Source organism: Sphaerodactylus townsendi, linkage group LG13 (assembly GCF_021028975.2).
Source record: "Sphaerodactylus townsendi isolate TG3544 linkage group LG13, MPM_Stown_v2.3, whole genome shotgun sequence".
Lineage (NCBI taxonomy): Eukaryota > Metazoa > Chordata > Lepidosauria > Squamata > Sphaerodactylidae > Sphaerodactylus > Sphaerodactylus townsendi.
The window spans coordinates 46,101,659-46,116,270 of NC_059437.1; the positions used below are offsets into that span (position 1 = coordinate 46,101,659).

Below are 14,612 nucleotides of genomic sequence, written 5' to 3' on the forward strand. Positions count from 1 at the left end.
CAGTAAATGTCCAATTTACATGTGTTTCACATATAGTCCAATTTATAGTGTTTCACAAATGTAGAGATGCTGGACTAGTTGGTGGCCCTGCAGATATTCTCTATGGATGTATGATTAGTCAGAGCAGAATTATGTGTGTGTGTGGGGGGGGGTGCTCCTAATGGAATGGGCAGTGATACCAGCCGAAACTTGCAGCTTCGGCACCTTATATGCCTTTAGTGCACACCTTTCAGTTTGAATGGATACATGCTCTTGACATTTGTCTGCCTATATTCAGAGAACTTATCAAAATGAAGAGAAATTGGGATCTTCTAAAGTCCACAGTTTTGTGCAGAAAGGCCTTGACTGCTCTCCTCACATCTAACATGTGCCAAAGATTTTAGGGTACTTGGGGTATGGACTGAAGGACAGTAAGGATATTTCCTGAGATTGATGGAACCTGCTTGCTTCCAACTGTGCATACTAGTGGCTAATTAGGACAGCAAGACCAGCTGTAAAATGGTTACTCTACCATCACCAATGCACCATTTCTAGGATGATACCTCACATAAGGATTACTGTTCTTTTGAAGCATATGCTTACTAATTTTCTCTGTTCTGCTTCTCGCTTCATAGGATTTTGTGTTGTTTGTCTGCATCTACACTTTCAGAATTATCCTACAGAGCTCAGAACAAGATTGGGGAAATCTGAATGGATCCTGCCAAGACCTAGGAAACAACAGGCCTTATCGGTAATGTGTATTATTTATTCACCAGATGTTTTGCAAGAGTCTTGCAGTGCAGTGCAAGCTTTTGCAATGGTCATTTAGATTTGGCATATTTTAAACATTCAAAAATAAAATCACTTTGGCATAGAAGTTAATTGCCCTGCCCAGCCATAAGTCCGTATATACAAATATCGATATGTGCTATTACAGGCTTCATCCTCTGGTAGGCTCCTAGGATTTTCAGGAAGATTATGTAACACACTCCTAGAAAAAGTGGCCTCTGGTACTAAGTACTGACAGTAAAGTATAGCCATCATTTCAAAGCTCCGTGGATTAATTGCTTGTTTATTTTCCCCAGAGAAGCAACATTTTGAAATAAGATGGCAAAGGAAAGGTTGGCACAGAAGGAAACAGGGAGTCACGCAAACTAGCAAGCCTCTTTGCCATCATTATGGGAAGCTTCTTTTGCTCTGCTCTTTTCCGTTGAGTCGGTAGTGTCCTCTTCTATGGAAGTTCCTGCTTCCAGTTTCATAGCTGGAATTTCAGCAGAATCTACTGACGCTTCAGAAGGTTTATCGCTAGAAAGTTCTATCCGTTCAAAGTAGAGTATCAGTTCCCAGTGCATAGTGTGAGGGAAGAGGTCCACTGCCATTGCTCTGACTGGTCGGAAAGGGCTGCCCTTGACACGATTTGTAGGAGCTCGACAAAGGCTACCGGGAAGACAAAGCAGAGTATTAGTGCTTGTTATTACAATTAGTGTATTCATTCTTGGGCCTGGCTTCTCATCATCTTTCTGCTAGCCAAGAAGACTCCCAGAAAATTGTCAAGATTAACTGTTTGAGACACTACAATCCCCTATTAACTTCTAGGATAAAACTCCAGTGAAATCTGACGGAAACTGAGCCGCATTGTGCACTTACTCCACAAAGTTGTTCATGGCACCTCGAGCATTGCAGGACACGTAGATGAGCTTTTTTAAGTGTTTGGCTTTTCGGATTGCGAGAATCACCTTGGAATCTAGAAAACAGCATTCAAACAAAAACTGCAGTTAGATTGCTTCATGATGACAGCTGTGCCTGAAACGGAGCAGTTCTAATCTGTTGCTCTGCTTTGAGCACACCGTCTCATTCTGTGCCCACCCAACTTTCTCAACAGAACAACAGGCAAAATGCAGCAAAATGCAGATTGCCCTATTAGCTACATGTGGTCAACACTAACCAATGCAGAGGAAGGTGGCAATGCAAGCAGGTGGCAGGCAGTTTTGGAATGGCATCTGCTAGTGTTTTCAGGTAACAGACCCTCCTCTTAAAATGTAAAATTATGGTTGTCTGCCTTCTTGTGTTTGGCTAGAAAAGTTCAACTATACCCTTTGAAGTCATCCAGGCGAAATGAAATGATGCTATTACCTTTTTCACCACAGCATAAAGCGGCAAGGGGCCTCACCTGGATGGCTCAGGCTGGCCCGATCTCTAGTTAGAACTTGGAAAGGACACTGCCCAGGAAGTCCAGGGTCACTATGCAGAGGCAGTTCAGCCAAACCAACTCCATTTCTTGCCTTAAAACCCCATGAGGGGTTGCCATAAGTTGGCTGTGATTTGATAGCATTTTAATAACACAAAATAGAAGGCTCTTCATCGATCCTCACATCCAGAATTTCCACTTATTTTCTGATAAGGCAAAGATTTATTTTTCACTGTGCAATCAGTATCCACATAGGACTGTGGATGTGGCAAAATTTTTGGCATTGGCACAGCAGACCCGCTCCAGTTATATTGTTTAACTACCCTTTTATTGATGGCCGTGCTTTTATTTATCTTAATCTATTTTCTTCTTTTAATCTGTTTATTCATACTTTTATTAACTTCTTTATTCTTGCCAATAAAGGTATTGAATTGAATAACACAAAGTATTAAGGCTGAGACACAGAGCAAGAAGCAGCTTACTTTGGCTTCTTTGCCAATGATTAGCCATGTTTACAGTGATCCCCAGCTATTCTAGGGAGGCATGGAAAATGGCAACGCCCCACTGACTGTTGCCCAAACAGCTCTTTGTGTCACACACCTTCACTTCAAGCCATCCTACCAAGGGGGTGGGGGAAGTTTGAAGGTGAAACTCACGCAGCCCTGCTCGTGGTGGATCCACGATTGTAATAAAGTCTTGCAGCTCTAATGAGTTGAGCAGGTGAGGAACAAGATCTTCAGCCTTTCCTTTATGGAATTCAACATTACTCAGTTCTGAAATTTAAAAAAAGTATATCCATTAATCCGTCAACATAACCGAGGATGAATCATTTGTTGCAGACACTTTTCTCTGTACTACCTAAATTCAATCAGCCCAGTTTTTAATTGTACGTGCTGGATGGGATGTTCAGAGTTGACTTTATTTGAAATAGTTTGTTGCGTGGAACTGTAAACTCTTCATTGCCCCCACAAAAACCAGCCTTTCCTATATTCAACATACTTGGCAGGACAATCTGCAGATTCACTGAAGATTCACCCTCCAAAGGTGCGAGGACCGAGAGCCTCATCAAAATCACGGACGTGGTTCTTGAAGATTCACAAGTCTTAAAGCATAAGGCAAGAGCACCAAACGGTGGCCTTAACTGAAGCGAAGCAGATCTTGTTCTGATCAGAGTTTCGATGGGAGGCTACCTGGGAACCACATAAACACTACCTTGCATCAAAGAAAGGCAGGGTGTAATTGTAACATCTCCATTTTAGAAAGTATTGTTTTCCAAAGTATGACAAAGTTACAATCACAGGTGCAGTTTAACTAAGGAAACTGCCTTCAGGCACTGGGGAAAACACTTGTTTATAGACTCTATGTCACAATTCATTTAATCCTTGCCCAAAGCAGCTCAGAATTTAAACTGGGTTCTCAGGCAGTTTACAAGCTCAGACCAGCAGCAGCAACTAATCATGTGTCTTCAAGACAAAGGCCATTCAACAGCAAGGCTCCTACTAATTCTAACTAGTGCTAGATTCCACCTTACAATCCCGTTAAATGTTAGAGCACCATGTCATTGTGCTTTCCAAACTCTAATGAGGAAGGTTTACTGGAGACAACATCTAAGGCAGCCTTCATTCTGATGGTCGCATAGACACACATATTCACATGCATGCAAATATTCTGGAGAAAATTTTGTTCTTAAACAAGGTATGTATGCGCCATCACCACAGAAAAAAAGATACCCCTTTGTGTGAAAAGAAGCGCATTCTCTTAAGAAACTGCTTGCCAGCACAGATGTGTAGCCAATTGAATCAAACGTTTACTGCCCCAAGCCTTAATGGATTAAAGCCTAGGGAAAAAACTTCAATTTTTCATGGCAGATGGAAAGGAATCCATATTTGATTCATTCATTTATTCAAGTCTATATAGCACATAAAATTAGACCAAAAATTACATCAATAATTAAAATACAAGAGAAAGGGGAACAGTCAGATCTTAAAGGAAAAGTAAATATTAAATTCCTATTTTAAGATAACAAATTGAATCCTTATTTCAGAAGTCAATTACTAACACACTGAAATCAACATGACAAATGTTTTCTTTCACCAACCGTTAAGCTGAGCATTTGCCCTGGCATCCTCCACAGCTTCTTCACAAAGCTCAATCCCAATTACCTTCTTCACTTTCTGCAGAACCAAAGCAATAATGTTCAGTTGAGCGGCTAGTAGTCAGTGTACAGCTAATGTGGACATCATCCCAGCAATCTTCCTGGACCCCAACCTCAGCTCTCCCGTTTCCTGCAGCTTCTCTCTGTGAAGACTGCAACTAACAACTAAATTTCACGGCCAGCTGCCCAGCAGCTCCTTAAAACATCAAACTACAGAGGCCATTTTGCTCAGCAAACTGTTTGGATGCTGTAACTCCAGGAGACACAACACAAACCAATGACTGTTTCACAGAGGTCTTTTTGCTTTGCTGTAAACTGGAACTATATGCAATGATGCAGTTCCAAAGCATCTCCTTTTAAATGATTTAGTGAAGAAAGACTCCTTTTCCCCCTACAAACTGAAGAATCACCGTAGGAGGGGGGAAAGGAGTCTTTCTACACTAAATCATTGAAAAGGAGAGACTTTCCCAGGGAAGCATAGCAGATAGAAGGGCTAGTTACATTTCGACCCAAGAAGCACAAAAAGAAAATATAAGGGCCAGTTCACAGATGTACTTCAGGCAATAATCTTGATTCAGTTAGAGTCAGCACTATTCTTTTAACAGTTGGAGGTTCACAATTTTTCCAAACAAAAAGCACCTTCCCTAAAATATCTTCTCAACACAGCCAGACGACTTTCCCACTAACGTTATAATCTCAGCCTCTTGAAAAAAAACAGAAATAGGGCTCCATTTCTTGAAGTTCCGAATTCGCACCAACCCTATCAAGCATTACATGTCAGGAAACTGAAAAACTATTCAAGTGTCAGGTCTGAACCCCTTTTAAGACTATATTGGAGTGATCCAGTATGTTTATTGAACTGCCATCACCTGCATTTGGCTCACCTTGGCAAAGGAGATGCCAATTGATCCTGTTCCACAGCAGATGTCAAGAACTGTAGTATCCTGGCTGAGTTGGGCCCAGTCTTGAATAGCAGAATAGAGAACCTCAGCAGCCGCCGTATTCACCTAAGCATTCCCAATACGCATAGTCAGTATTCGAGCAAGTCATCCCATCAATTTTTTAAAAATAAAAAGCCCTTTCAAACTACAATAGTGCAGAACTATAGAAGAGAATAAAGACAAATCTACTGCAAAACAAATACAACACACATATATTTAAAAATTTTTAAATGTAACTACACAGACTTAAGCAATATCATGCATCAATGAATATTTCCAGGTGTGTGAAAAAGTAAGCAGGCCCTAAGAAATACGTACAAAGGCTGCATTAGAAGTCGATGGAAAAAACCTCTTGCGAGCAAAAATCTAGTTCTTAACTTCTGGAAATGTTGCACACAAGCAGGCTTCAGACATTATCTTCCACTGAAGATAAAGTATTCTTTAGGTCTCCTCATCCATGTGACAGATCTGTTGTCTAAGGAGTACACTTGCCAAATATTGCATACCGATATCGTTCACCAACTACGAACTGAATCATCCTTGGGTGCAAGGAAAATGCCTGAAGCCACACAGACTCTACAAAAGATCAGTGCTTCAGTTCAGGGTCATGATGACCTGAAGCAGCAGTTGCTTGGCTATTGAACAAATGACTCTGTGCTAGCACATTAAAAAAATGCAGCATCAGCAAGCCTGCGAGAATCATCTCCTTAAAAGGACGCTGGGTACCCCAACTCCACATACATTGCTACAAACTCGTGGCCAATATATGGGAAGACAGTCACTTCAAGCACACTGCAAGAGAGGTAGGTGGCATGAAAGGAGAGGCTCACGTCACATCTCTCTATAGGATGTTTCTGTCCCTCTATCAACACAAGTTAGACTATGCATGGTATCACAGCTATTTCAGCTGTTTGGGAGCACCATGTTAAAAATGCTTCCTTAAACTGGTGCTCAGAATGTATGTAGCTATAGACAATCTTGCCTCATATTTCAAATGCTCTTTGCATGTTTCTTTTTTGGGACATGGGGGCAGAACAGTGTAGTTGTTTCTCCGCTTGTATCGTCCCCTTGCTGTCGGGACACTGACAGTCAGCCATTAATTTGAGCTGCTAGAAAATGATGTTACAAAACATTATCATTTACTTGGAAAAAGGCATGAGGAGAAATCTGGAACTTGAGCCCGAGAAGATCTTCATATATGCACTTATCACCAGCAATGTGTTTTAAGACCAAATCTTCATGACTAGATGTTCTGGAAGGCAGAAAAATTAGAATTTAATGCACCCTAACCTATTAACAGCATTCCGATGAAAGAGCTCAGATAGCCAACTAAAACAGAAAAGATATACAAAAAATCTACTACTTTTCCAGAATGCATTCCCTCCCATTTGTTCCATATTTCTAGATTCCACTGCATCTACTGGGTGCAGGACAGAACAGAGTTAAGCAAGCTCCAGTAGCATTTATTTCCACAGGGACAGCTATGTTCTGGCCTGTTCTTCAATTGTCTAATCATGAAACAATACAAGCTTTTTGCTGGGGATAGAAGCATTTCATACCAGTCAAGGCAACTGCATGTTGTTCCCACACAGCAAGCACAAGGCTGTAGCTGGAAGGACTTGACTTTCTTGGCACTATTTCTGAATATTTCTCCACAATCATTCTGGCCATTTTGCTTAAGGATACAAGGCAAACTTCTACCTGCTCAGGAAGTAGGAACATCAGTTCTTGCCCAACAAATGCTAAATTGCTGGGAAGCTGGAACTATGCTTACATGAGATTATTTATCTTTACTTCACACCTTACCAAATCGTGCAATATCTGGTTTCCCCCACCTCATAATATTTCTAGCTATTACTCTAGGGGCATATAGATGTTTCTATTTGTTATTAATGAAAAAAGTGAGCTCTTGGTTGTACAGGCAACGGGCAAAAGAAAAAAGCAGATGTTACCATGGCAGTTTTCATTCAACAATACCCTGGTTATTCTTTCAGCAGACAGTCCTACAGCCTTTCACAGTCAAGTTGTGACCAGGCTGTGCTGGTCATGTGTCAAGCTACCCAAGGAAATGCCAAGAACAAAGCAGAACAGAGAACTGATCCACCTAGCTATGCTTGAATTGGAAATATGCAAGGCACATATATTTCCAGCATTACCTGAGCTTACTGCTCTTAGAAATAAGTCTGCCAGAAGCAGCAACAGTTTCTATTATGATGATGCTTAACTGGGGCTGACTTTGCTTATGTTCACATCTAGCAACCTATGGAGCTTTGGTCAGATCCAGCAAGACTTCACATTCCTAACAGCCCTAAACATGGTCACTTCATACATGGCAGTGTAGTGTTTTGAATAATTGCAGAGTTTTCTGACCATTTGATGGATTGCTGCTGTGCATCACAAGAAGAAAGGGCCCTGAAATTCTCTGTGAGATATAGTGCTTACCTCTGCCTTTGAAGCACAAAATACAGAGAAGTGACTCCACTATCTTTGCCAACGCCTTCTGTGAAGTACTTTGCCAAAGAGCTTTGTACTTCAGTCAGCTCTTCTTCACTTAGTTTCTAGATGTTTCAGAAATAAAAAGCAGGAGAAAAAACGGTTGACCACCTTCCAAGCTTAGAAGCTGTTGCAGTGTCTCACATTGTAGCTTCAACCGCATTAAAACCTCTCCAGTCAGATGAACTGAATCATGAACAGTTTGGAAACTGTATTCTATGTTATAACCCTGCAATGAAGACTGTCCCTTACTATGAAAATCCTACTCAGTACCTGAGGATTGAAGTAAGCAATAGCCATGATGTGAGCTTTCCGGCTGGTGCGAACTGTTAGCTGTTTCCAGTGCCCATCATAAGTTTCTGGGCTGTAGATGCTGTAAGGTGTAGACCTGCAAATTTCAAAGCCTGCATTACTAGACCTGAATTTAATACACACACACAGTTGTGTAATGCCACACACATTTCTGCTAAGATGCCACATTATAAACAGACAGATTATGAGCATGATCAAGAAACATCTCTTCTTAGATTTTGACAAGAAAAGCTTACAGACTTCATAATTTTCAGATTATGATGTGCACGTGAATATCTTTACTCTTTCCACTGTGATTTCTTAAAATCACTTCGCCACACATTTTTATTTTGCACATTCATTAGATAATTAAGGATTCCACATACTGTCAGATTCAAGTGTACACTAGTGTACAGTTTGCTTGCTAAAAAAATCTGGTATCTAATAGAAAAGTTCCAAGCTTGATTTCTTTCCATTTTTTTCATTTTAAGGGCGAGAATGGAGAGATAAGTTACTTGTTAGTTTCTGTACTCAAGTTCTCCTGATATTAGTTTTGAAGCAGAGTGGTGCAGGGAAGAGCAATGGTTGGCCTGAAACATATAGAATTAGCACCACTTTCATGCATTATGCAGCCCCTTATTAGGGATTTACGATCTGATTAAAATCAGAGTTTCAATCCTTAAATTAAGAGCGTACCAAAGTTTGCATTATTTTATTTGTCTCATGGTGTCTCTATAGGATTTTAAAGGCAAGTTATATTCAGAAATGGTAGCAGCCTGCCTTTGTGTAGCAACCTTGGATTTGACTGGCAGTCTCTCATCCGAATACTAGCCAAGGTCAACCCTGGGTTAGCGTGAGCTATCTAGGTCAGGGCACAGTTTGCATTAATCATAGTTAAAGGAGCTGTGGGAAGGAGTATGCAGTCTCCCAGTCTAACAGTAATGCCAGCCAAGCATCAACATGAGATTTCCTATTCATCCTCACCTGATGTAATCCTGAAAGGCCTTCACTACCTTTTTGGCAAATGCAGGAATGTGAATGGTCTCAAAGGGCTCTGCGACTGTGCACATCCCATCTTTGTATTTGCTAAGGCGGAAGCCCACGCTTTTGTCTTCTTGGTTGGGGCCTATGCCGATGAAATATTCACACTTGTTGCGATATTCAGTCTAAATGTAAAACAGGAGAAAGTTTAGGGTACCTCTCAGAATTTAGTTTGCTGCTTCCATTCTGAAACATCTGTTGCAAAAACCTCCCATATTTTATATTACCAAAGTCAGGCTACAGTCAACTTACTTTGTACTAACTTAAATGGGTAATGAGAGATCAACAATTGCAAGAGATGAAGGTTTTTAAAATTTTGCAAAGAGGGGTTATTAAAAATGGTGTAATTTTCTTTCTTTTTAAAAAATAATCCCAGTTTTAGTAAACCTAACCCAATTGCCCTTTATAAAAATGACTACCTCTTTGTGGCTGATGAAAGGTTGAACACATCTTGCTTAAAACAAATTCTCAAATTCTTGGTCAAACTGAGATCTGAACCAGGGATGTCCAGTTCACACACATGGTCCTGCAGTGCAAGTCTAACCAGATTTATACTCTTTTAATCCTATTGACTTCAATGGATTTAGAATGGTACACCTCTGATCCAGACAGCACAGGTACACACCCTCTTTTCCCCTGACCATCATGAAGATTACCATGATAATGGTGATTCTCTAGATAAAGCCCCAGATAAGTTCTTCATCAACTACATTAAGCAATATTCACGCCTACAGCAACACACGCCGCTACGCAGTGGCATAGCGCCAAGGGGAGCGTGTGCCAGTGCGGGGGAGTTCCAGGGCACGGTGAGGGTGCACACATGCCCCAGGCGCAATTTCCCCTCACTCAGGCCCTGCCACCACATTAAAGAAGCCCATCCAATAATTCTAGGCTTCAGTTGCTGCAGATTAGCGACAGCGTAATTGTAAGTCCCCTAGGTGTGTCATTCTTCAAAGTATTATTATAATGTAATATCACCATTCATACAGTAATTTTAATGCCCAACCTGTGACGGCGATGCTTTCACCCCTTCGAGACAGCAACACAAGCCACTGTACTTCTTCTTCTGCATGAAAAGCCAGGGTAGCAGAGCTCTGTTGTTCCTTCCAATTTCCCTGGCAGAAAAAAGTTCCTTATGTTTATATTACACATGTGGTGCAGTGGTTAAGAGCGGTGGACTCTAACCTGGAGAACCGGGTTTGTTTTCCCCACTCCTCCACATGAAGCCTGCTGGATGACCTTGGGATAGTCACAGTTCTCTCAGAACTCTGTCAGCCCACCTACCTCACAAAGTATCTGTTGCAGGGATGGGAAGGGAAGGCCACCTTGAGATTCTTCAGCGGAAGAGAAAAGCAGGATATAAATCCAAACTCTTCTTCTATACCACTTGTTGGCTGCAATTGCTCATTATTTATTAATTTGCTATTGGTCTTCTAAGCCGCCTTTCCCCAACAGGGCTCAGGGCAGCTTACAACAAAGAATAATAACATCACTTTTAAAGGATGCCTCTCTTCCATATATATAAACCTGCTTTAACTAGCAGATTGACTTATCCCAACACAGTTGTATTATATATTAGCAACAGTGTCATAGTGCACATTCCAACACACTTGTATTACACTTTAGCAACAGTGCCATAGACCAGTTGGCTAAAGGGGCAGAAACTGGGATTTTAGTTCTACTTGTAAGTTCACTTAGCATGATACTGATCATGTTTGCTCAGAAGTCAGCCCTAACAAGTTCAGCAGGACTTCTTAAGGCCCTGAGTAGTCTTAGGATTGCAGTTTTAACCAGACTTCTCTGGCTTAGCAGTCTGGGGTCAGCACTTGCCAACATCTCAAAAAGCTTGTAAATGCAAATCAGTTTGTAAATGCAAAACAACAAAATGTAGTCTTACTGTGTCAGTTTCAGCAGCACTTGCACACAATCTTGCTTCTTCTTTTCCAGCTGTTCCTCATATGGCATATTCCACAAAGGAGTCACCACATCTGCTATCTGCTTACTAAGCGGCTCCTCTCGGCTATCTTTGGTCAAGGATGGGTACTTTGCTGCCTTCTGTTCTTTCACTTCCTCCCCTCTTCTCTTCTTCATGATGGGATCAGCCTTTGGCTTAGCAAGTCTGACACTTAAGTGTTGGTTCTTCCACAGGACTCCGTGAAGAACCTTCATGGCTTTGTCTCTTTCTTCCTCGCTCTTAAAGGTGACAAAACCAAAAGTGTGCTGTTTCCCCAACAGTTTTATCTTGTGAGGGTTAAGGCCATACTTGGCGAAAAATTTCTTCACATCATTAAAACCAATGTATTTTGGAAGGTTCTGAATTTCTACTTTATAAATCTCTGAAGTAAACAGGTCGTCTTTAATATACCTGTACATGTTGGAAGTATCTGATGTACTCTTTTTGGTACTTTCTTCCACATCTTCCTTAATTTCTTTCTCATTCATGCCCTCTGTTTTCACAAGGGGAACTGTACTCTGATCATCAGCTAGGGGGGTGCCATTATTGTATTCTTCCATAACTTGAATTATCCTGGAAAAAAGCATTTACAGAATCAGTTCTCTGTATTTTGAAGATGAAACAGCCCATGAAATCAGTGTCTCCCTTTGCTGGGATTGACAAAAAAAGGGAGAAAATTAGCAATTTTCCTGCTGGATGGTTTCACCGTCAGATTTGCACTAATATTATTTGATTCTCTACTGGTCTTGTATGCCACTTTTCCCTAACAGGCTCAGGGTGACTCACAACAATAATACAATGTAATAAAACGTAACCAGTGTAAATACATTTAAATACAGTATAAATACATTTAAAAACATCAAGATCATTTTAAACATTTAAAAACATTAAAACCTTCGAACTTTACGGCAGCAAGAAAGTAGCATTGGCGGGGGTGGGGGATGTGAGGAGGGCAGACTGATTAAAAATGTAGCCGCCTCAACCATGTGCCTCGTGGAACCTGCAGAAAGAGCTCTTTTTCTGGGGAGGAGAAAAGGCAATAGTTTTATTATTCTCAGAACAGGACTTCTGTTTATAAACAAAAGACCATTTTCCTTCAGCTTCAATCAGACAACATGGGCTTTGACGTGTTAATATTTTAATGTCATTTCCTGGAAAAGCATCTTAATAAAATGGTAAGAATTTCCCCCTTTTTATCTCCCCAATGAAATTTGATCATGTTTTAACATGGGTTCATGTTAGAACTGTGAGGCTTGTAATGAATGTGCTACTATTTATTATATGCATCAGAATGCCTATAAACAAGCACAAAGTAAGTCAAAGTTGATCTTTAACGTTTATACAGATCCATATCTGATGGCATGGTCTCTACCAGCGAGGTGGCCATCTTGTAGTGCAATCTTATGCACAGTTAAGCCCCCAATGCCTTACATGGTCTGGGAAAGGAGTAACTGTTTCTGGTGTGTCATGGAAAATCAGTTGGATTTAAGTAACAGTTTGAACGTTTTATTCCACCATAACCTTTCAGGGACTGCCAGTGCCAAACCTACATTTTTTGAAGGAGGGAAAAAGTATAAAATGACACCCCTGTATATTACCAGTATATACATAATTTTCTTCTTATGTATTCATATACTCAATGTATATAATCAACAACTATTTTAAATGATAGAATAATTTATGTTGACCTCTATGAACTGTTAATGAATAATTATACTTCTACATTACTTTATCTATCAATAATGTTTGAATATTCCCTCAACCCCCCTGAACACATAAAAACCAAACCGAAAAATACAGGTTTTCATCCTAGCCTTTTCCTGTACATTTATAAAAAATATAGTACTTCAAATTTTGACATAGGAAACATCAAACACACCTCTGCTCTTTCACAGCCTGATAAAAGTATGACCCAAGAAAAGCTTTATCTGGTATTTACGCTGCTAGAGGCTAAAATGACTAAACAAAAGCTACTGTTTGCCACCAGAAAAGTCTCACTAGAAAAGACAATAAGGATAGGAAACATTAAAGGTAGCAGGAAAAGAAGAAGACCCTCTATGAGATGGACTGGCTCAATGAAAAAAGCCATGGGGGCAGAAACTGGGATTTCGTTTGCATGACCTGAGCAAGGCTGTTAATGAGAAGATGTTGCGAATCATAAGTCAGAAGGTCCTTGATGGCACATGACACTACACTTGATCTTAGTCTACACATAAACAGGTTCCCCCTTCCCCCCCCCTTCCTTTCCCAAGGTGTAAAATCAGGCTCTTTGGGGAAGGCCAAGCCTATCAGAGGGGGGAGGTCTACTGGTGGCCTTTGGCAAAGCCAGGCATAACACAGCTCTCAGATTTAAAGAGGTGGTGGGGTAGGAGGAAAAATAACAGCCCATCCTCCTTCCCCCAGCCCCATTTGACTCCAGGGCTTGCACTGGCTCAACAGAGCAGAAGGCCGGGGGGCGGGGGGTGGAAAAGAGGGGCACATCAGGCATGCTGATCTATGAACCGTCACCAGCTCCCAACCCTTCCTCCCCCCACCCCCCCGTGAGTACTTACTTATGCACCCTAAGCACCCCCAGGGGACTGCAGCCCACTTCGTCAGGCTGGGGAGGTCAGCTGGGGAGTTGCAAGTCGCCCCTGCTCGTGCAAGGCAAAACGCCAGGTACAAAACCCACAGGATACCTTCTTATTAGGACCCAGAGCAGGGGCGAAACCAGCGGCGCCGATCGGGCAGCTCCTCACCGCACACAGATTCCCACTCTGTACTTTTTGCAGCCAAGGGCTGAACACGGCTGCCCCTGCAGCAAGAGTCGGGCCAGCAGGCGGCTTCAACTCCGCACCAGGCGGCCTTTGCGAAACGCTTCCGCTAAATCCGGAGTGACTTCCCTACCCTCCCCTTGCCCCGACCGGCCGCCACAGAAGCCGCAGCAGGACGGGCGGAAGGACAAACCTCCGCGTGCCTCTGCGCGAAAGGCCCGGCCGGCATTGAAACGCCACGAGCCAGAGGCGGAGAGAGGCGCGTCATACGTGTCGTTACCGCGCGACTATTGGAAAGACGTTACTTAAAACTTGATTTTAAAAAGTTTATAAACACTCGTTTCACTTCCCCGCAACGTATAAATTAAACATGGGTCATAAATGTGTTATTTTCTTTAATTTATTTATTTCTGCGTCTCTACAGCCCCTGGACTCGGCTTCATTCTGCACCGCCTCCTCTTTCGCCTCACGCGGGCGCCATTTTGAGCGACTAAAGCGCCAGAGAATTTGGGGGAATACGGCTTGGCCCCGTTGCAATGGCTGATGGGAAACATCCGGGAACTTAATTTGAGGCCTAAAATGCAGGCTGGGTGGATTTGTGTTGTGAATAAATGGTCTCTCTGTGGGGATGCGTTAAAGGTGCTGTGGGAAGCAGTGTGCAGTCTCCTGATCTAACAGTAATACTAGTCAAGCATCAACATGAGATTTCTTATTCATCCTCACTTGATGTAATCCTGAAAGGCCTTCACTATCTTTTTTGCAAATGCAGGAATGTGAATGGTTTCAAAGGGCTCTGCAACTAACATTTTGCTGCTAA

At 41.8% G+C, this 14,612-nt stretch overlaps 1 protein-coding gene across 2 annotated transcripts; it reads right to left on the bottom strand.

Annotated features, from left to right (window-relative positions):
- Positions 1 to 731: 731 nt before the first annotated feature.
- Positions 732 to 14,027, bottom strand: TRMT2A (tRNA methyltransferase 2 homolog A). Of its 2 annotated transcripts, none has more exons than XM_048514110.1 (12): positions 13,721 to 14,027; positions 10,986 to 11,615; positions 10,095 to 10,203; positions 9,032 to 9,213; positions 8,030 to 8,144; positions 7,706 to 7,821; positions 6,407 to 6,515; positions 5,207 to 5,329; positions 4,266 to 4,341; positions 2,824 to 2,940; positions 1,627 to 1,723; positions 732 to 1,416 (listed from the first exon to the last, which is right to left on the bottom strand). In XM_048514110.1, exons 2-12 carry the CDS (start codon positions 11,600 to 11,602, stop codon positions 1,134 to 1,136), a joined length of 1,944 nt encoding a protein of 647 aa, XP_048370067.1. In that variant the 5' UTR covers positions 11,603 to 11,615; positions 13,721 to 14,027; the 3' UTR covers positions 732 to 1,133. The 2 variants fall into 2 exon arrangements, with proteins under 2 accessions (XP_048370067.1, XP_048370066.1); XM_048514109.1 differs by having other exon boundaries at positions 13,595 to 14,027.
- Positions 14,028 to 14,612: the final 585 nt, after the last annotated feature.